Below are 23,573 nucleotides of genomic sequence, written 5' to 3' on the forward strand. Positions count from 1 at the left end.
ACAAAAATGTTAAAGGGCTCTTCATTGCACTTGGAATCATTTGAAAAGCAACTTGGAGTCTTATTAAAACTACACATTTTATTAACTTGTGCCATTTACCTGTTCTAGAAGCAACTAACTACTTTGATATAGGATTTGCAGGTGGAAAGGCTATTTTCACTGAAAATGTAATCAGTTGTAAGCTGGGAAATTCAAGGAAAATTGCAAAATACTGCCAATGCTAAAAATCTGAAATAAAAAGCAGCACACTGCAAGCAGCAGAATACTCGGCATGAAGGAAAATGAAATTAACATTTAGATTGATGAGGAATAAATTTCAAATATTTGCTGCTATTATTCCCAATGGATTTCATTAGCTGCAAAGAACTTCGTAGCATATGAAGTGACTTGTTAATTGATAAAAGAGATTCTGCAGATGTTGGGAATGTTAAGCAACACACATAAAGAACTAGGGGAACTCAGCAAGCCAGGCGGCATGTACGGAGAGGAATAAACAGTCAATGTTTCGTGCCAAGACTCTTCATTAGGACTCTTATTCCTTTCCATGGATGCTGCCCAACTTGCAATGTTCCTTCAGCATTTTGTATGCTGCTTTGTAAATTGAAATCATTGTCTACATATAGTTGCCAGTGTTTGCACCTTGCTATGCTATTGTTAAAGTAATGACAATAGGTCTCACCTTCCTACCTCAGTGGAAATAAAGCGAAGAAACTCATGGTATTTAGGTAGCACATGTACCTACTGTGGGACAATGCAAAGGTAGTATGGTCTGGCATGCGGAAATGATGTACCAATTTGCAAAGTGTTAAATCATGCCATTTTCAAATAATACTGTAATTAATCAAGACCCTGTGTAAACATGCCTTTGGAATCCATGAATAGATGGAGTGGATGTGGAGAGGATGCTTCCGATGGTGGGAGAGTCTAAGACTAGAGAGCACTCACAATAGAGGAGGGTTCTTTAAGAATGGAGATGAGGAGGAATTTCTTTACCCAGAGAGTGTTGAATTATGTTGGGTTCTTTGCTATAGGCAGCTGTGGAGGCCAAGGCTTTTTGTATATTTAAGGTAGAGGTTGATAGATTCTTGATCGGCCAAGGAATGAAATGATATGGGGAGAAGGCAGGAGATTGGGGCTGAGAGGAAAATTGGATCAGCCATGATGAAATGGTTAAGCAGACTCAATAGGCCAAATGGTCTAATTCTGCTCCTATGTCTTATGGAAATTTCATACTATGGGACTCCATTTGAGGTGGCAAACAATCTACTGGAGGAACTTGGCATATCGAGCAATTCCTCTGGGAGGAATTGTTGACATTCTGGGTCAAAACCCTGCATCAGGACTGAGAATGAGATGGCCACCACAGAAAGGAGGAGGAAGGAGTGGGTGACGAGAAAAAATTTATGGACTGAAGAGGGTTGAAATTTTGAGGGTGAAGGGGGCAAAAGCTAAACATGTTCCCCCTACCAAGGTGTGACATTTCATATTTATATGGGTTAAGCTCCATCTGCCATTTCTCTGCAACTGATCTATATTGTCCTGTATTCTTTGCCAGTCTTCTACACTATCCACTACTCCACAAATCTTCATATCATCCACAAATTTACTAACCCACCCATCTACATTTTCATCCAGGTCATTTATATATATCACAAACAGCAGAGGTACCAGCACTGATCCCTGCTGGGAACACCACTAATTACAGTCCTCCAGCACAAATTAGTCCCTTCAATCACTACCGTCTGTCTTCTATGCGCAAGCCAGTTTTGAATCCAAGTAGCCAATTCGCTGAGGACTCTATGCATCTTAATCTTCTGGATTAGCTTCCCATGAGGGACTTCCAAGATTGTTTAAAATCATTTCCAGTACTCAGGGGTAAAGGAGAATAAAATAATTGTTACTCTGGATCGGATGCAACACAAAAAACACAATAAGATAACGAAATAAGTGTAAGTACCTAAGATAGTTTGTAGCTGATACACATAGATTGATTGTGTCTACAGGAGTGTCTGTACTTATGGTGATTGACAGGAAATTGTAAAAGTAGTGGTGGTGAATTCGTGGGTGGAGTCGTTGATCAGCCTTACTGCTTGGGGAAGTAACTTTTTGAGTCTGGTGGTGGTCTCGTCTCTCAACTGTCAGTCCTGGTGCGAGGTTTCGACCCGAAACGTCGACAATTTATTTCTTCCCACCTATGTTGCTCGACTCGCTGAGTTCCACCAGCAGACTGCTTATTGCTGGAGATTCCAAAATTAAAAGTCTTGCGTCTCCTTACTTCGATGCAGAAATGGGTGTCCCCGTAATTTCCCGCCCCTTTTCTACTGGAATATGTGCATTCCAGAATTTCCAAATTAGAATTTGGGCGGGACTGGGATTTCATTGCCGGCAATGGTAGCAGGTTAGTTCACAGCACCACCTGTAGTGTGCAAGAGAGGATCGATGGGTTAATCAACAAACAGCCTTGTTGGAGCCGCCACCGCTCCCGACTTGCCTCGCGGAAAACATGGAAGCAAATGTCTTTGGTGGAGATTTATTCGGAGTGGGCAAACAGCGTGGGCACAGCCGATCGGTGAGTCCAGCTCTTTCGCGATTTCGGTTTTATTAAAACGGTTGACAAGGGTGATTTTGGGTACAAAGTTCAACGGAGGTGGAACTGTTGTCTTGTCGTTTCCATAACAGCGATGTTCACAGGACTGGAGCTAAAGCAGAGATTAGTTACACAAAGGGATAAATCGCTGGGCAGAAACAGATTTGCACAAAGGCTTATGGAAGTATTGCCTCATCATGTTTTTATGGTGTTGAGATCAAAGTGTGCTCTGCAACAAGCATTGCGCTCTTTGCAAATCGCACCAACGCTTGAAAGGTCCAGTGTTTTATAGCTATGCATACAGCATAGAAACAGGCACATCCGTTCACCAAGTTCACGCCTACATAAACCTCTTACACTGATTCCTTTTTATTCTCCTAATACATTGACCCAGACCTTTATTTGATTCCAAGCTCCATTTTTCTAACGAATTCCACCATCTACAGCACCATATCTCCACCTGTTGCCTCTCAACCTCTGACATTATTTTCACTCTTCCCTCCATTATCTGCTAATCACCCGTTCTCACTTGGATTCACCTTGCTTACTCTTGCTCCAAACCTTCCCTTCACCTTTTTATATTGACTATCTCCTCTGTATGCAACACTGAGCGTCATAGGAAGTCTTTCCTGCCTGTGGCCATCAAACTTCACAACGCCTTCCTTGGAGGGTCAGACACCCTGAGCCAATAGGCTGGTCCTGAACTTATTTCCTGGCATAATTTACATATTATTATTTAATTATTTATGGTTTTATATGGCTGTATTTATACTCTGTTCTTGGTTGGTGCAACTGTAACGAAACCAAATTTCTCTTGGGATCAATAAAGTATGACTATGATTATGACTATGACTATGTATCTTTCAATCCAAATAAAGAACACTGACCCAATTTCCATCACAGATGCTGCCTGGCCCACTGAATTCCTCCATCTTGTTTATTGGTGCACATTAACCCAGCCAGTTAACCCACCAACCTCCACATCTTTGGTATTTGTGAGGAAACCAGAGCATTCGGAGGAAAACCACACCTTCACAGTGAGAAGATTCAAGCTAAACAACACCAAACTCTGGATTGAACCCAGGTTGCTGGTCCTAGGAAGTAGCAGCTCTACCATCTGTACCACTTTGTCCATCTAATAGCACAGTAACTTTTTTGTTATCTAGATTAAATAACTTTCACTTATGCTGGTATTAGTTGATGATATTTTTTCCACTGTGAGATAGTGCTGGCAAAAGCCCTGCTCCAGATGATTAGCGCAGAAGTCTAGGCTAATGGTCTATGGCAGTACTGAGTGGATGCAACACTTAAAAATGGTTTGTGTGCTTGACAGACTCCTCTCTGAAATCCAGAAACTCAAAGGAACATACTTTCAGAGGTTCAAAGAGCAAAGGTAATTGTACTGCATTGTTAGTACATACAATAGAGGACAAATTTCTCTCCTGTGTCTATAACAATAAGAACCTTAAGCTCAAGATCCATGGCTTAGTTTTTAAGAAATGCAGAGAAGTCAACCATTAGATCATGACCAACTTTTATTTGTAATTCAGTATTATTGAAACAGATAATTTAGTCCTTATGATAGAACCAGAAAATGCTTAAAATAATCAGTAGGTCAGACAGAATTTGGAGAAATAAAAAGAGTTGATGAACTTTTATATGAGGAGTATTTTATGAAAATCATATTAGGTCAAGATGCTTAAAAACAGATTAGTTATTATAATAAAAAGCTAGATTTTTCTATTTTTACCTTTGCTCTTTGAACCTCTGAAAGTATGTTCTTTCGAAAATGAAGGGATTACTCCCGCATGAAAAACCAGCACAATGACCATGGTCTTGCGTGCAGGTATGTTCCCTATCCCCCGTATGCTTTTGAGATGTGGACTACCAAAAAAGATATCTCAAGACATTGGAAGGATACCACCAACACTGTTCAATCCTCCAAATTCATTGGGAGAATAAGATTACTGAGCTCTCCCAGCACAGTGATCCAAATGACCTTTTGTTAACTCCTGTAGGCAAGCCATGCCATTCGCACGATCAACACTGGACTCATGACCAGGCACCATTTTGGCAAGACAAAGGAAATAATTCGGGATGTTCTCAAAGCCTCCTTGAAAATTTATTTTCTGGAAATTAATTCTTACATACTCATGAGAATCCTTCGTCCATGACCATCAAAATAGGAGCATTTGGAATGGCTTTGAGAATCTCGTTCATTCATCAAAAGCACGCAGAAACCTAGGATACACACTGGAAGGAGCACAACACCGCCTGAACTAGCATCTAGTCAAACACCTTCTGCTTTGTCTGTGCCAGAGTTTGATGATCCCACACTGGAATTGTCAACAGCCACCTCAGAACCTACCTAACTGGAATAGAAACAAGTCAGGGCTAAATTTAGTGCTCTCCTAATAGGAAAAACAGGGGAAATCCAATTTTTTGAGTATGCTATCATTATAATAATATATAGCCCTGTAGAGCTTCTGTTTAACTGATGGCACAGTGATGTAGCTCATAGAGTCATTGCATCAGTGCCAGTGACTTGAGTTCGATACTGAGTCTGCATGTTCTCTATGTGTCTCCATAAGTTTCCCCTGCCATATTCTTGCTATATAAGGTCATGTGAGTTCCAAGGTTATTTGAATATTGTGACTATTGTGTAGGTAAGTGATAGAGTCTGGAAAAATTGTTAAGAATTATGAAGAATAAAATGGGATTAGTATAAATGGATATTGATGGTCATTGTGGACTTGCTGCACCAAAAGGCCTGTTTCTGTGCTGTATGATTCAAAGCTGAGCTGTTTCATGTAATCTGTTAAGGCCAAGACAAAATTTTCTAGCGAGCAGAGGCAGTGAAAATTGCCTACATTTCAACATTTTGCATCAATCTAATTCTGACTTGAAATATTGACTCTTTCATACACAGGTGTTGCCTGGCCTGCTGAGTATTTCCAGCATTTTTTAATTTGGTTTATGATTTCTTATAGCTTTGAAGTATCTTACTTTAGTGCCAATAGATGCAATTCTTGGTTTAATTTTAGCTAAATATCCACTTTTACAAGTTAGCAAATTTTATTAAACATATTATTTTTAAAATTTTCAGACATCATCAAATCCAACTTCTTGTAATTCCCCAAGATTCCTGATGAATAAAACAATGGACACAGACAGTGGAATTCTGAGGTATTATTAAACAGTCAGCTGATTTTTATGCCGATTTAACTGGAGTAAATTCTTTACACGTGCACACGCACACACACACCACACCTCTCACCACCACCACCATCATCCTTCCCTACTATTGCTGTTATCCTCACCCTCTCGCCTCCATTTCCCCAACATCCGTGTTCACCCCATCTTCCCTCCAGCTTAACAGTGATAGAGTAACACACACAAATGCTGGAGGAACTCAGCAGGCCAGCCGGCATCTATGGGAAAAAGTACCGTCGACATTTCGGGCCGAAACCCTTCAGCAGGACTCTTGTTTGTAACAGTGATAGAGTTCCTTTTGCCCATATCAGCCACCCCATGAGGCTCCACATCCAACACGTCATTCTTCATAACTTCCGCCATCTCCAAAGGGATCCTACCACCAAACACGTTTTTACCTCCTCCTCCCTCTGTAATTCCTTGGTCCACTCATCCCTCCCCACTAATCTCCCTCCCAGCACTTATCCCTGCAAGCAGCCAAAGTGCTACCCCTGCCCAATTACCTCCTCCCTCACCTCCATTCAGGGAATCTAAAAAGTCCTTCAGATGAGGCAATACTTCACCTGCAAACCTGCTGGTGTCTCCTATTGTATCTGGTGCTCCCAATGCGACCGCCTCTACATTGGTGAGACCAGTCATAAATTGGGGACCACTTTGTCGAGCACCTGCTCCATCCGCCAAAACTGGAACTTCTCAGTGGTCCAGCATTTCAATTCCTACTCCCATTCCTGTTTTGACATGTCAGTCTATGGCGTTCTCTTATGCCTAAATAAGGCCACCCTCAGGGTGGAGGAGCAACACTTTGTATTCTGTCTGTGTAGCCTCTAACCTGATGGCATGAATATCAATTTCCACCCCTCCCCCATCTTCTGTGTTCCCCACTCTGGCATCTTACCTCTTCTCACTTGCCTATCACCTCCCCTTAGTGCCACTCTTTCCCTTTCTCCTATGGTCCACTCTCCTCTCCTACCAGGTCCTTTATTTCCAATCCTTTACCTTTCCCACCCACCTGGCTTCACCTATCACTTTCTAGTTATCCTTCTTCTCCCCGCGCTCCCCCCCCCGCCACCTTTTTATTCTGGCATCTTTCTCCTTCCTTTCCGCTACTGAAAATGAGTTTTGACCCAAAGTGTCAACTGTGTGTTCATTTCCATGGATGCTGCCTGACCTGCTAATTTCTTCCAGCATTTTATATATGTTGTTTTGGATTTCCAGCATCTGCAGAATTTCTTGTGTTTATGGTTTGCAAATAGTCAAACATTGTTGCATATTAATATCAAATTAAACAGTTGTTATTGTTCACATTCCACCGATCATTAATTGATATTGCCATAATCTCCATATGTGTTATCGTTGGTTTATACAAAATGATGTTATATATACGTATCCTGACAATCTGTTGAAAATCTAGTTCCTGCAGCAATATGTCAAGTTCTGAAACGTATAATGTGGGTAAAGAAATACTCTCAGCAGTTGATCTGGAGGATGTCCGTACAATAGGTCGATATGACAGACAATCTGAGAGGAAAGTCGCCTTAACATTATTGCAATCTGAGAGCAGAAGATGTACTCTGACCGAATGTCTTCAAAGTGCCTGGTGTACGTTAAAGGAACAACGCGAACGTATGTGCAAGAAGAGTATGGAAGTGGTCAATCATAGTGCGGTAATTGACAGCATGATCTTAAAGCAAAAGGTAGAGTAATTTTATCTATGTATTCATTAAATTATTAATTATCAAATTACAATTTATATTTTTTGTTGATGGACACATAAGTAAAAGAAATTGTAGCAGGAGTAGCCTATTTAGCTTTTCTAGCTTGCTCTTGTAGGAGTTTAGTAACATAGCCTTATGTTAGTGAGCTACTAAACAATGACCTGACCTGGGGCCAATGGAGAATATACAGAGGCATGCAAAAGTCTGGACACCCCTGGTAAAATTTTCTGTTACTGTGAATAGCTAAGTGAGTAAAAGTTGAACTGATTTCCAAAAGGCATAAAGTTAAAGATGACACACTTCTTTAATATTTTAAGCAAGAAAACTTTTTTATTTCCATCTTTTACAGTTTCAAAATAACAAAAAAGAAAAAGGGCCCGAAGCAAAAATTTGGGCACCCTGCATGGTCAGTACTTAGTAACACCCCCTTTGGCAAGTATCACAGCTTGTAAATGCTTTTTGTAGCCAGCTAAGAGTCTTTCAATTCTTGTTTGGGGGATTTTCGCCCATTCTTCCTTGCAAAAGGCTTCTAGTTCTGTGAGATTCTTGGGCCGCCTTGCACGCACTGCTGTTTTGAGGTCTATCCGCAGATTCTCGATGATGTTTAGGTCAGGAGACTGTGAGGGCCATGGCAAAACCTTCAGCTTGTGCCTCTTGAGGTAGTCCATTGTGGATTTTGATTTTGATCATTATCCTGTTGCAGAAGCCGTCCTCTTTTCATCTTCGGCTTTTTTACAGACGGTGTGATGTTTGCTTCCAGAATTTGCTGGTATTTAATTGAATTCATTCTTCCCTCTACCGGTAAATGTTCCCCCGTGCCACTGGCTGCAACACAAGCCCAAAGGATGTTCAATCCACCCCTCGTGGACTGATGAAGTTAGAATAGAACTTTTTGGCCGCAATGAGCAAAGGTATGTTTGGAGAAAAAAGGGTGCAGAATTTCATGAAAAGAACACCTCTCCGACTGTTAAGCACGGGGGTGGATCGATCATGCTTTGGGCTTGTGTTGCAGCCAGTGGCACGGGGAACATTTACTGGTACAGGGAAGAATGAATTCAATTAAATACCAGCAAGTTCTGGAAGCAAACATCACACCATCTGTAAAAAAAATGCCGAAGATGAAAAGAGGATGGCTTCTACAACAGGATAATGAACCTGGAGATGGAAATAAAAAAGTTTTCCTGCTTAAAATATTAAAGAAATGTTCGTCTTTAACTTTATGCCTTTTGGAAATCAATTCATCTTTTACTCGCTTAGCTATTCACAGTAACAGAAATTTTGACTGGGGTGCCCAAATTTTTGCATGCCACTGTAAACTCAATTCATTAAGTAAATCAATTCATGAATGTTCTCAATAAGAGTCACCTTGAAACTGTGGGTTGATGTTAAACTGCCCCATCCAATTCCCACGGAAAAGGAATTGACAGTTTTTACAAACGAGAAAATCTGCAGATGCTGGAAATCTGAGCAACACACACAAAATGTTGGAGAAACTCAGCAGGCCAGGCAGCACCTATCTTCAGCATCTGCAGATTTTCTCTTGTTTGTAATTTGACTACTACTCTGTGAAGTCTCTTCCAGCGATGCCCTAGATGCTGCCTGGCAGTTTTTACCTTGCCTTCTGTAAATGTGACTCCAGGCCACAATATAAGGGGATCCTAACTGCTCTCTGAAGTAGACTAATAAGGCAATTTTTACTAACTTGTTTTGTCTCTTTCCCAGTCTGATGAACAGTCTTGGACTTAAAAAACATAATTGTTTATTTTGACCTAGTAAGTGTTTCCAGCATTTTCTGATTTAAATGCGGAATAGCAGAAGCTGATTGGTGTTCAAACCATTAACTAGAGAGGAATGGAGCTGGTTAGGAGTGCACAATTAAGCCGCATTCACGTGGAAGATATTTCTACCTGGATACTCAGTCTTTCTAGTCATGCTTGATTCTGTTCCTCTCTATAAACCTGCCCAGTTATTAACGGATATATCAGTTGTTCATGATGTTGTAGATGTATATATAATGTCTATAACCTGTCTATCAATGTTTAATATCTACACATTTCAATTGTATACATTCTCACCCCAAAATGTACCTGTTTTTCTGACTCATATGTCTGTTGTCTGTATCAATTTCTTGATGTCTGGGTAAACGCAGAATTGACATTTCAAGGGAAAATGTTTTTGCTTACTGCTAACTGCACACTAGAGGGCAACCTAATTTGAAACAAGCACAGAAAGGCATGGAGCATTATTGGAAACACAAGAGACTGCAGATGCTGGAATCTGGAGCAGCAAAAAAACTGCCAGAAGAACTCATTGGGCTGAGTAGTACTTGTTGGAGGGAACAAGTTGTCAATATTTCTGGAAAAATTTGCTGATGCAGGGTTTTAACTTGGAACATTGACAATTAAGTTCTTTCCACAGACACTGTTCAACCACTGAGTTTTTTCTGGCAGATTGTTTGTTGCAAGAAGCATTACTTTTCTAACACAGTCCTTGAGAGTGAGGATGATTTTTTCAGTCTGCTTTTGTTTTGGGTTCTAAAATGGCTAACAGGCCATTCTTCCATAGATGATGCAGGAGGTGGCTGATGGGATTAGTTAGAATGGCTTGTTTCCAAGGCGGTGCTGTCCTTCCATAATTTACTCAGGAATTCATTGTACTACCAGTGCTCGTTCTCAGGGTTCACAACACCATCCTAAATCTTTCTTCTCCACTTTGAGCGGGGGTGTTCCCAAGTGTCAGTGGGGATATCACATCTCTCGAAGAAATGTTTGAGCCTATCTATGAATCTTTTACTTTATTTGGTAATATTCTTCTATGACACAGCTTGGAATAGAGTTTCAGAAGTCTGGTGTTAGGTGTGAGTGGAATAACCCACCAGTGAGCACAGCTCGGTCTTCATTGCTGGGAATGTCTTAATAAAGGGCACATGTTATTTACTTACCCTTCTCATGCTTCTTATGGTTTTTACAGAGACAGTGTGGCACACTACTACTCTACTGTTCAATCCTATCTTTCTAAAATCACTGTTTTTCCTTTCATTTTTATGGCCTTATGAAACTGTGTCACTTCTTTAAGTATATATTTTTTAATCATTAGGTCTTATTTAGATTCTAATTATCAGAGCAGTGTATAGCTGCCTCCTTCTTCCAACCAGAATATGACTGCTCACACATATCCACATGGAAGTTGATTAGCTGACAACCATATTCAGGAAATTTATTAATGTTGTGTTAATTTTCGTGGCAGTCTTCTATTTACTATACCCCTTAGTTTGTTGTCAACTATCAATTTTGATGTATTCTTCTGATTTCTGAGTATAAGTCCTTTATATGAATTGTCAGCACATCCAATACTGCCTCCATTTTCTCATCCTGATCTCCCCTTGGACCCTACTCTCTGTTTTCAATTCTGTGACCAATGTTCTATCCTGACTCCTGCTACCCCATATGCTCTGGTCATGGTCATGAGACCAAGCTTTACCTTTTCAAGATCTTTTGAAAAATTGACGTTAAAGCTTTATTCCTTGCTCAGCCATTCTATTGCCCCTTCGAAAAATTCAGTATATGAAGTATATCAAACACCATGCACCACTTCTACCTCCTACCAAAGATCCACACAGCTGACTGTCCAGGTAAACCCATTGTCTCTGCCTGCTCCTGCCCCACTGAACTTGCATCCTCATGCCTTGAGTCCATTCAATTCCCCTTGGTCCATTCCCTTCCCACCAACATCAGCAACACTTCTCATGCTCTTGATTTCCTCACTAAATTTCAATTCCATGGCCCTGATTGCTTCATTTTCACCATGGATGTCCAGCCCCTAATTACTTCTATCCCGCATCAAGAAGGCCTTAAAGCTTCTCCACTTCTTTCGCAATACAAGAACCAACCAGTTCCTCTCCACCATCTGGCAGAATTGGTCCTCAACCTCAACGATTTTTCCTTTGGTTCCTCCCACTTTCTCCAGACTTGAGGGGTAGCCATGGACACCAGTATGGTCCTCAACTATGCCTGCCTTTTCACTGGCTTCATTAAACAGTCCATGTTCCAAGCCTTCATGCTCCCCGGATAAAGCATGAATATTGCTTTCTCCTTCCAGTAAAAAAGATTCCCTACTCCTCCTCTCCTCTTCATTTCTACTAGCCCTGGTGGCCCTCCTCCTTCCCTTTCTCCTATGGTCTGCTCTCCTGCCCTTTATGTTTCCCTCCCACCTGGCTTCAAATATCACCTTCAAGCTATCCTTCTTCCCACCTTTTTATTTTGGTGTCTTCCCCCTTCCTTTTCAGTCCTGAAGAAGTGTCTCGACCCGAAATGTCAACTGTTGGTCATTTTCTTGTATGCTGCCTGACCTTCTGAGTTCTTCCAGCATTCTATGTATGTTGCTTTGGATTTCCAGCATCTGCATAATTTTTTGTGTTTATCAAATACATCTGATGCTTCTCAGTGGCATCAGTCAAGAATATCTAAGGGAAATCTTTCTAGTAAATAAAGTGAACTTACCGCCTGCTAATGGTGATATTAGAAAATATATAAACATCCAATAGTAGAGGTGCTTGTCAAATAACATTGAAGGTAGGTGACATAAAATCATATTTGCTCTTTATAATGGAATGGTAAATCGTATTGATCAAAATTGAGATATCTTTTTGTTTCCTCAATAGGAATTTAAACGCAGAGAGTCCAATGATATCATTCATTGCCATAGTGTAGAACAGACCCTTTGGCCCAATAACTGTGTTGACTATTTACGCTAATCCTACACTAATGCCATTTTGTTCTACTCTGTTCTCATCACCTTCCTACAGATTGTACTACGTACCCAGATGCACTACTCTGGCACCATAAGTTATATACAGATTAGAATAAGTTCTGTGTAAATTGAATTTATGAAATAATGAGATCTTTTGTCCCACCCATCTGTATTATATCCATTTAAAAATGAAACTGGACTGTAATGTACGCTGAATACTTAGCTGATGTGAGAGTTTACTGGAATTACAATTATGTAGTTGGCATAAGATGAATTCTCAATCAAGGCAAAGTGTTTCCTAAATAATCAATGCTTGGTTTTAAATTTCCCATCTTTGTTTTAAGTGGAGTTGGCCTTTCTACTTCTGCAGCGTTCTCCAGCCTTACTGGCCACAAAAGACCAGGGGACATACAAATGTGAGTAGGCAATTCGGAAAGATCGTCATTAATCAAATTTAAGTCCACTTTCCGGCCACGGAACCCTGCATCATTATTCTACCCAAGTTCCCAAAGCACATGCTGATCACCTTTCTGTTAGTAAGAATGAGAAGACTGGTTGGATTGACATGTGATGGTCATGTTAGCAACAAACAAGGCTGTTTAACAATCATTTCTGAGAAAAACTGTATAGTTAGAAAAACAATAATTCATGTTAAAGCCAAAAAAGTTTCTATCTATTTATTTATTTATTTATTTATTTATTTTCAGAGGTGCAGAGTTCTTGGTATTGTCAATGCCTTTAAAATCATAGGAACTTATTTTCAATAATTTTTATGAGAATCCTTTGAATTACTCCCATCATTGGGGAAACCAAGAGAGTTGTTCACATATCCTAGGGAAGATTTATAAGAAGGTCCTGAATCAGAAATTATTTCTAAGCCAGCCAGAGGGATTTACAGTAGTTTTGTGAGATATACATAGTTGAATAATTTTTGTTTTTTAAAAACCAGATTCAGTGGCAATACTATGTGCTGTAATTTGTTTTTGCACATTAATGCTTAAGCACTAGAGGGCGCCCCAGTGGGAGAAATAGAACGACAGTAAGCATACTCTAGAGTCTTTTCAGATTTGCTTTAATTTTACAGAGTCGAAGTCGGGTGTCAGATAATGCATTATGTTAATTTCTCTGGACAGCAACTCACCATGCCAAATGGGCGTGGGAGGGACTATAGCACAGATTAATCAGAATGATCCCAGAGTTTAAATGTTTCAGTTCTTGGGAAGGGCTGAATATATTTAGTTTGTATTTTATGTATTCAAATCTAAGTGAGATTTAAAATGATAAGTAGATTCAGTAAATTATATAAAATAGCTTTTCCATTGAATCCAAAACAAGGGGAGATCTAATTGCTTGAATTTCTATGTGGAAACAGAAGTGAAAATCTGGAAATTTTACCCTTAAATGGCTGAGGATAATTATTTTTTTTTTTCTTTTGAACATTGCACTTCTAATGCTTTAACCTGTGATGTTCTTGCATTCAAGTTTATCACTGCCACTGTACATAAGTGTACTTGTGCATATGACAATAAATTTGACTTGAGAATGGAGATTTTATTGGGGAACACTGTCAAGGAGTGTGGAGTAATGGCAAGTAAATATAGAATAACTTGATAAGACATACACAACTTGATTTAATCATGGGACAGATCAATGGAATGAAAAATACATTTCTGGTGTATTATTTGTAATAACTACTACCACCAAGTGGGATGATCAAAGCAAGATAACAGACTTTGGTCCTCTACCCTGTGTGCTGATTGGTGCTAGTCTGTTGTAAGGAAATCTGCAATAAAATTAGAAGTATTGGGAGACCTCAGCAGAACAGTCAGCATCTGTAGAGTGGAAACCAAACCAATGTTTCATGATGATGATCCTATTGGACCGTATAACTTGGTTTCATGCAGATAATTAGGTAACAATAAATGTCTCCAAGGAAGAAGAGGGCAGTTGTGATAGGGGACTCGATAGTAAGGGGGTCAGATAGGCGATTCTGTGGACGCAGTCCAGAGACCCGGATGGTAGTTTGCCTCCCTGGTGCCAGGGTCCGGGATATTTCTGATCGTGTCCAAGATATCCTGAAGTGGGAGGGTGAGGAGCCAGAGGTCGTGGTACATATAGGTACCAATGACATAGGTAGGAAAAGGGATGAGGTCCTGAAAGGAGAATATAGGGAGCTAGGAAGGGAGTTGAGAAAAAGGACCGCAAAGGTAGTAATCTCGGGATTACTGCCTGTGCCACGCGATAGTGAGAGTAGGAATGCGATGAGGTGGAGGATAAATGCGTGGCTGAGGGATTGGAGCAGGGGGCAGGGATTCAAGTTTTTGGATCATTGGGACCTCTTTTGGCGCAGGCGTGACCTGTACAAAAAGGACGGGTTACACTTGAATCCCAGGGGGACCAACATCCTGGCAGGGAGATTAGCGGGGGCTACTGAGGTGACTTTAAACTAGAATGGTTGGGGGGTGGGAATCAAATTAAAGAGGCTAGGCGTGAGGAGGTTAGTTCACAACAGAGGGATGGGAACCAGTGCAGAGAGACAGAGGGGTGTAAAGTGAGCGTAGAAGCAAAAAGTACAAATGAGAAAAGTAAAAGTGGCAGGCCGACAAATCCAGGGCAAGCATTAAAAAGGGCCACTTTTCAACATAATTGTACAAGGGCTAAGAGGGTTGTAAAAGAGCGCCTGAAGGCTTTATGTGTCAATGCAAGGAGCATTCGTAATAAGGTGGATGAATTGAAAGTGCAGATTGTTATTAATGATTATGATATAGTTGGGATCACAGAGACATGGCTCCAGGGTGACCAGGGATGGGAGCTCAACGTTCAGGGATATTCAATATTCAGGAGGGATAGACATGAAGCATGGGGAGGTGGGGTGGCGTTGCTGGTTAGAGAAGAGATTAACGCAATAGAAAGGAAGGACATAAGCCGGGAAGATGTGGAATCGATATGGGTAGAGCTGCGTAACACTAAGGGGCAGAAGACGCTGGTGGGAGTTGTGTACAGGCCACCTAACAGTAGTAGTGAGGTCGGAGATGGTATTAAACAGGAAATTAGAAATGTGTGCAATAAAGGAACAGCAGTTATAATGGGTGACTTCAATCTACATGTAGACTGGGTGAACCAAATTGGTAAAGGTGCTGAGGAAGAGGATTTCTTGGAATGTATGCGGGATGGTTTTTTGAACCAACATGTCGAGGAACCAACTAGAGAGCAGGCTATTCTGGACTGGGTTTTGAGCAATGAGGAAGGGTTAATTAGCGATCTTGTCGTGAGAGGCCCCTTGGGTAAGAGTGACCATAATATGGTGGAATTCTTCATTAATATGGAGAGTGACATAGTTAATTCAGAAACAAAGGTTCTGAACTTAAAGAGGGGTAACTTTGAAGGTATGAGATGTGAATTAGCTAAGATAGACTGGCAAATGACACTTAAAGGATTGACGGTGGATATGCAATGGCAAGCATTTAAAGGTTGCATGGATGAACTACAACAATTGTTCATCCCAGTTTGGCAAAAGAATAAATCAAGGAAGGTAGTGCACCCGTGACTGACAAGAGAAATTAGGGATAGTATCAATTCCAAAGTAGCATACAAATTAGCCAGAGAAAGTGGCTCACCTGAGGACTGGGAGAAATTCAGAGTTCAGCAGAGGAGGACAAAGGGCTTAATTAGGAAGGGGAAAAAAAGATTATGAGAGAAAACTGGCAGAGAACATAAAAACGGACTGTAAAAGCTTTTATAGATATGTAAAAAGGAAAAGACTGGTAAGGACAAATGTAGGTCCCCTGCAGACAGAAACAGGTGAATTGATTATGGGGAGCAAGGACATGGCAGACCAATTGAATAATTACTTTGGTTCTGTCTTCACTAAGGAGGACATAAATAATCTTCCAGAAATAGTAAGGGACAGAGGGTCCAGTGAGATGGAGGAACTGAGTGAAATACATGTTAGTAGGGAAGTGGTGTTAGGTAAATTGAAGGGATTGAAGGCAGATAAATCCCCAGGGCCAGATGGTCTGCATCCTAGAGTGCTTAAGGAAGTAGCCCAAGAAATAGTGGATGCATTAGTGATAATTTTTCAAAACTCGTTAGATTCTGGACTAGTTCCTGAGGATTGGAGGGTGGCTAATGTAACCCCACTTTTTAAAAAAGGAGGGAGAGAGAAACCGGGGAATTATAGACCGGTTAGCCTAACGTCGGTGGTGGGGAAACTGCTGGAGTCAGTTATCAAGGATGTGATAACAGCACATTTGGAAAGCGGTGAAATGATCGGACAAAGTCAGCATGGATTTGTGAAAGGAAAATCATGTCTGACGAATCTCATAGAATTTTTTGAGGATGTAACTGGTAGAGTGGATAGGGGAGAACCAGTGGATGTGGTATATTTGGATTTTCAAAAGGCTTTTGACAAGGTCCCACACAGGAGATTAGTGTGCAAACTTAAAGCACACGGTATTGGGGGTAAGGTATTGGTGTGGGTGGAGAATTGGTTAGCAGACAGGAAGCGAAGAGTGGAAATAAACGGGACCTTTTCAGAATGGCAGGCGGTGACTAGTGGGGTGCCGCAAGGCTCAGTGCTGGGACCCCAGTTGTTTACAATATATATTAATGACTTGGATGAGGGAATTAAATGCAGCATCTCCAAGTTTGCGGATGACACGAAGCTGGGTGGCAGTGTTAGCAGTGAGGAGGATGCTAAGAGGATGCAGGGTGACTTGGATAGGTTGGGTGAGTGGGCAAACTCATGGCAGATGCAATTTAATGTGGATAAATGTGAAGTTATCCACTTTGCTGGCAAAAATAGGAAAACAGATTATTATCTGAATGGTGGCCGATTAGGAAAAGGGGAGGTGCAACGAGACCTGGGTGTCATTATACACCAGTCATTGAAAGTGGGCATGCAGGTACAGCAGGCGGTGAAAAAGGCGAATGGTATGCTGGCATTTATAGCGAGAGGATTCGAGTACAGGAGCAGGGAGGTACTACTGCAGTTGTACAAGGCCTTGGTGAGACCACACCTGGAGTATTGTGTGCAGTTTTGGTCCCCTAATCTGAGGAAAGACATCTTTGCCATAGAGGGAGTAGAAAGAAGGTTCACCAGATTGATTCCTGGGATGGTAGGACTTTCATATGAAGAAAGACTGGATGAACTGGGCTTGTACTCGTTGGAATTTAGAAGATTGAGGGGGGATCTGATTGAAACGTATAAGATCCTAAAGGGATTGGACAGGCTAGATGCAGGAAGATTGTTCCCGATGTTGGGGAAGTCCAGAACGAGGGGTCACAGTTTGAGGATAGAGGGGAAGCCTTTTAGGACCGAGATTAGGAAAAACTTCTTCACACAGAGAGTGGTGAATCTGTGGAATTCTCTGCCACAGCAAACTGTTGAGGCCAGTTCATTGGCTATGTTTAAGAGGGAGTTAGATATGGCCCTTGTGGCTACGGGGGTCAGGGGGTATGGAGGGAAGGCTGGGGCGGGGTTCTGAGTTGGATGATCAGCCATGATCATAATAAATGGCGGTGCAGGCTCGAAGGGCCAAATGGCCTACTCCTGCACCTATTTTCTATGTTTCTATGTTTCTAACTCTCAAAGTTTACCTAATTTATTTAAAACCCTATCCCAAAATAGCTTCCTGTAAGATGATGGTCCATTCAGACAAAGCAGCCTCTCCAGAGTCAACCAAAGGTATTTTTGTCTTTTTACATGTCTTTTATACAGTCACAAGATACTTCTGGACATTAAGTAGTTCAAGTACTGCAGGTCTTCCCCATCAGTGAGTTGCTTGTTAGCGGAGGAGCTGGACTTGGTGTACACCGTGTTGTTGCCTGCTTCAGAAAGGCATTAGAGTCGGTGCTCGAAGGCAGTGTGCAGTCTGACAGTGAGTGATTGTGTTTCACGTTTTTCTTGTGATCGCAAGATCTTGTTGGACATTTCTAATGCAGAATGCTGCAAGTCTGGTTCGCTGATATATTGGTGAAACCTGCAGTGTTATGCAGCTGAGTAGTGGGAAGTTCACATCTACAGATGCACTGGGCTGTTCGCACCACTCTCTGCAGACTCCTGCGATGGAAGGAAGTACAGTTCCCATACCAGGCAGTGATGCAGCCAGTCAGGATGCTCTCAGTTGTGCCCCTGTAGAAAGTTCTTCAGATGTGGGGGCCCACACCAAACTTCTTCAACTGTCTGAGGTGAAAGAGGTGCTGTTGTGCCTTTTTCACCACACAGCCGGTATGTAAAGACCACATGAAATCCTTGGTGATGTGTATGCCAAGGAACTTAAAGCTCTTCACCCGCTCAACCCCAGATCCATTGATGTCAATAGGAGTTAGCCTGTCTCACTGCCTCCTGTAGTCCACAACCAGCTCATTTTGCGACATTGAGGGAGAGGTTGTTTTCTTGACACCACTGTGTCAGGGTGATGACTTCTTCTCTGTAGACTGCCTCATTATTATTTGAGATTAGGCCAATCAGTATAGTGTTGCCAGCAAATTTAGTTAGCAGCTTGTTAGGGATAACATCTTTTCTGACAAGGGGGATCACTCTGCTTGGCAGAATAGACTTGTGACTGACTGTGAAACACTCGCAGTTTCTTTGGCCTCCTCTGCGATGGTTGTAGGAGTTGACTCTGAGATTGCAGTAAGTGGTTCTGACAGCTCTGGACACCTTTCTACTCCTTTTTTCTCTCTTTCTCTCTCTCTTCTCCTTTTCAACTTGCCTTTCTTTTTCTCACCTTTTTTCTTCTTCTAGTTTTTTACGAGTATCTCTGAATTTGCGAATTCCTTGAGAAATTAGATCTTATTTATCCTTTTCCATTTCCAGAGCACTTATGAAATCCTCCTCTTTCTTTTCCTTTTTCTTCTTTCTAGGATGTGCATCTTGATCTTGGGAAGGTGCATTTAGTTCACTGGAGTATTCTTTTGTTAATCCTTCCTTTACGATCTGATCTCTCCTCTTGGTTTCCTCATCCACAGCGTCATCTGATAAATCCTCTGATTTTGTATCTCCATTGACACCTTTCTTCCAACCTGCTGGGCTTTGGTCCTTGCAACTACTTTTACAAGCGGCTTTTTGACTCCCACTTGAAGTTCATGCAATAACCTTAATGCATACAGAGTAGATTCTAGTTCTTTATACTCACAAAAGCTGAATGCTTGCAACTTGGCTAAAGCTCCTTGAACTCTCTTTTAGCTTTAAACCAAGCCACATTTCACAAATAACTGCCTGATTAACAGATCAGAAGTTTTCTCAGATATAGGTAATACACACAAAATGCTGGAGGAACTCAACAGGCCAGGTAGCATGTATGGAAAAGAGTACAGTTGACATTTCAGGTCAAGACCCTTAATCAGGAATGGAAAATAGATGTCAAAGTAAGAAGGTGGGGGGTGGAGTGAAAGGTAATAGGTGATAGGTGAAACCAGGAGAAGGGGAAGGGTGAAATAAAGAGTTGGGAAGTCAATTGGTGAGACATAAAGGGCTGGAGAGGGGGGAATCTGATAGGAGAGGATAGAAGTCCATAGAAGAAGGGAAAGGGTAGAAACACCAGAGGGAGGTGATGGGCAGGTAAGGAGATAAGGTAAGAGAGGGAAATGAGAATAGTGGGGGCAACTACCAGAGGTTTGAGAAATCAATGTTCATACCATCAGGTTGGAAGCTACCCAGACGGAACATAAGGTGTTGCTCCTCCAACCTGAGTGTGGCCTCATCATTGCTGTAGAGGAGACCATATGCAAGCTACAAAGAATGCTTAATCAAACTATATGTTTACAATATTGTTGAAATATTAAATACACAACATATGGTAGGAGAGCTACATGGTCTCAGTTGTAGAAAGGACTGGGCTCAAACCACAGAGTTACAACCACCAGGAGGGGAGAGGCCGGAGGTGGTCTGGTGTGGCGTCTGTGCTGGATTGAGTGCTGGCCCCGTCTGTCAGTTCTTCACTCCAGTTCTTCTCTTCTATGGGTCACGTCATTTAGGAATTGGGCTATGTTATTTTCTTTGTGTGACTGTTTACTGCTATATTTACAAATGTGGTATATGTGTCCTGCGTTGTATATGTCTATTAGTACTGTGCTTTGCACCTTGGCCCCAGAGGAGGGTTGTTTCATTTGGCTGTATTCATGCATGGTTGAATGAGGATTAAGCTTGAACATTAACTTGAACTTGAAGATAATTTAAAGTTATTAAACAAAATAGAGCAGGTAAATCACTTTAATCAGTGAACTTCTGAAGAGTCTATCTAATTGTTGTAGCGTGGATGAAATCATCGGAGAGATAGAGTCACAGGTAGATACAAAGCAGCTTCTTTATTCGACACAACAAGCAGGCATCATACAGACGGAGACGCTTCCGGTAGAAAGGTCTGCGAGCCCAATGTGGGCTCGATATTTATATGCTAAACACAAAGGCAATCGCTACTTAAAAAGTTATAGACAATGCATAGATAATGCTTCCTTTTGAAACTACCTACAAACATCACACCTTCTGACTTCATCCTTTCCTTCCGACGCCAACATGTCTGGGTTGGTATCCACAGTCTTTAGCAATACAAGTTAAATCCACAATACATTTATTTGGCAATTTACGTGCGAACATGGAAGACAATTAATATTTATAAAGTATAGATAATACTGTCCTTGAAACTACAGCATCTGCTCAAACTACGGCGCCAGAAGCATCTGGTATTCACACCTTTTTAGGAAGCACATTGTTGTGAACTCAATTCACAGTACTTTGTCAAATAGAAGTTTGGTGGCCAAAGTTACTTAAGTGTAAACGAATCATCTACCCAAAAAAACTCACTCTAACACTAATAAAGTGTTTTGAATCCGTAGACTTGCATCCGAGTTTTGTGGCTGCTTAAGTGATTCTTGTTGGAAAAACAAGTAATCAAATACAGGGGAAGATAATGTTTTTCTTGACACAGTAACGACTCTCTGCTTTAGAACTGGATGCCACAGTAGCATAATGATTAGTGCGACGTTATTACAGCTTGAGGCTTTTTGGAGTTCAGGGTTCGATCCATACTGTAAGGAGTCTCTGCCGTTCTGTCAGGAGTCTCTGTTTGTCCTCCCCATGGAATGTGTGGGTTTCCTCCCACAGTCCAAAGATGTACCGGTAAGGTTAATTCATTATTGTAAATTGTCCTGTGATTTACAAAAAAAAATTGTCCCGTGATTGATTAGGTTTAATAGGGTTTGTTAAGTTTTTTGGGGCAGTGTGGCTGGAAGGGTCTACGCTAAGCTGTATTGCTAAAATAAAAAGAAACAAATCGTATCAAATCTGGGAAAGATGGAACAAAACTGCAGGACCAAATAACACACATAAAAGTTCCCAGCATCTCTAGGAAGAGGTACAGTCGATGTTTCGGGCCGAGGCCCTTTGTCAGGACTAACTGAAAGAAGAGCTAGTAAGAGATTAGAAAATGCGAGGGGGAGGAGGAGATCCAAAATGATAGGGGAAGACAGGAGGGGGAGGGATGGAGCCAAGAGCTGGACAGTTGATTGGCAAAAGGGATATGAGAGGATCATGGGACAGGAGGCCTAGGGAGAAAGAAAGGGGGCGGGGTGAAGCCCAGAGGATGGGCAAGGGGTATAGTGAGAGGGACAGAGGGAGAAAAAGGAGAGAGAGAGAAAAAGAATATATATATATTTTAAAAAATAAATAAATAAATAACGGATGGGGTACGAGGGGGAGGAGGGGCATTAACGGAAGTTAGAGTAGTCATTGTTCATGCCATCAGGTTGGAGGCTACCCAGACGGAATATAAGACACCTATAGAATACCCCCAATGGAGTAACTGCTCCCTTCCTGTTCCTGACTTCCACCCATACTGACTCAAAAGAGGATCCTGCTACATTACCCACCCTTTCTGTAGCTGTAATAGTATCCTTGACCAGTAATGCCACCCCTCCTCCCCTTTTTCCGCTCTCTCTATCCCTTTTAAAACACTGAAATCCAGGAATATTGAGAATCCATTCCTGCCCTGGTGCCGGCCAAGTCTCTTTGGATGGCCACTGTTTATTCTGCTTCTCTTTCCTCAAAGCCTCTCTATATGTACACCTACGCTCTGTCCACCAGAGAAAGCAGGATCTCCCAGTGGCCACACATTTTAATTCCACATCCCATTCCCATTTTGATATGTCTATCCACGGCCTCCTCTACTGTCAAGATGAAGCCACACTCAGGTTGGAGGAACAACACTTTATATTCCGTCTGGGTAGCCTCCAACCTGATGGCATGAACATTGACTACTCTAACTGCCATTAATGCCCCTCCTGCCCCTCATACCCCATCCATTATTTATTTATATACACACATTCTTTTTCTTTCTCTCTCCTTTTTCTCCCTCTGCCCCTCTGACTATACCCCTTGCCCATCCTCTGGGTTCCCCCCCCTTGTCTTTCTCCCCGGACTTCCTGTCCCATGATCCTCTCGTATCCCTTTTGCCAATCACCTGTCCAGCTCTTGGCTCCATCCCTCCCCCTCCTGTCTTCTCCTATCATTTCGGATCTCCCCCTCCCCCTCCAACTTTCAAATCCCTTACTCACTCTTCCTTCAGTTAGTCCTGACGAAGGGTCTCGGCCTGAAACGTCGACTGCACCTCTACCTAGAGATGCTGCCTGGCCTGCTGTGTTCACCAGCAACTTTTATGTGTGTTGCTTGAAATTCCAGCATCTGCAGATTTCCTTGTGTTTGCGTTTTTAAATTCAGGACCAAATGTTACCTTGCAGTTGACCTAACACAGCACTCTTCCAGTCTCCACCACCATGGTGATCTGCTTCTTGTTCACCTGCCTCCCCAATGCTCCATGCACACACATCTACCCATTAACCTTCTGCCTTCCCTTGAGTTTATTAATCATTTACTCTAGCTTGTGGCAAGAACTGGAGACATGCAAGGTTGATGTTAATAATTTCACTGAGAGCAGTTAATCAAAGAACATGTTAGACCAATACTAAGAATATCAAACAAATATAAATACTATAGAACAGTTAGACTTAGAGGGTTGACTGTTCTTTTTTTTATCACCAGCTGTTGGAAACTAAGGTGGGACTGCTCCTCAAGGAGGAGGGGACCTCTCATGGAGTCGGGCTGGATGAAGCTCGAAGAGGGAGAGAACTCCAGAACAGGTAAACAAACTCAAAATGAAGATTGGTACAATGTAGTCAAAGTTTGATCATCTCACCTGCAACAGACTCAGTTATTACTGAAAAAGAATGAAGGTGACTAAATTCAAACAAACTCCAGTTATGCCAATCCAGTATGGTTAGCTTTAAGATTGCTTATCGTCATTCTTCAGTGC

The 23,573-nt window shown here is 41.6% G+C and overlaps 1 protein-coding gene across 2 annotated transcripts in view; it reads left to right on the forward strand.

Annotated features, from left to right (window-relative positions):
* The first annotated feature begins 2,401 nt into the window (after nt 1–2,401).
* Nucleotides 2,402–23,573, forward strand: part of LOC134345680 (uncharacterized) — a 110,104-nt gene continuing 88,932 nt past the window's right edge. For both annotated transcript variants that reach the window (XM_063046733.1, XM_063046732.1), the window contains exons 1-4: nt 2,402–2,569; nt 5,694–5,773; nt 7,212–7,494; nt 23,303–23,400. In XM_063046733.1, the coding sequence (XP_062902803.1) occupies nt 2,504–2,569; nt 5,694–5,773; nt 7,212–7,494; nt 23,303–23,400 (527 nt within the window). In that variant the 5' untranslated portion in view covers nt 2,402–2,503. The remainder of the gene's footprint in view (nt 2,570–5,693; nt 5,774–7,211; nt 7,495–23,302; nt 23,401–23,573) is intronic.

The sequence above is a fragment of the Mobula hypostoma genome, chromosome 4 (genome assembly GCF_963921235.1).
Source record: "Mobula hypostoma chromosome 4, sMobHyp1.1, whole genome shotgun sequence".
In the NCBI taxonomy this organism is placed as follows: domain Eukaryota; kingdom Metazoa; phylum Chordata; class Chondrichthyes; order Myliobatiformes; family Myliobatidae; genus Mobula; species Mobula hypostoma.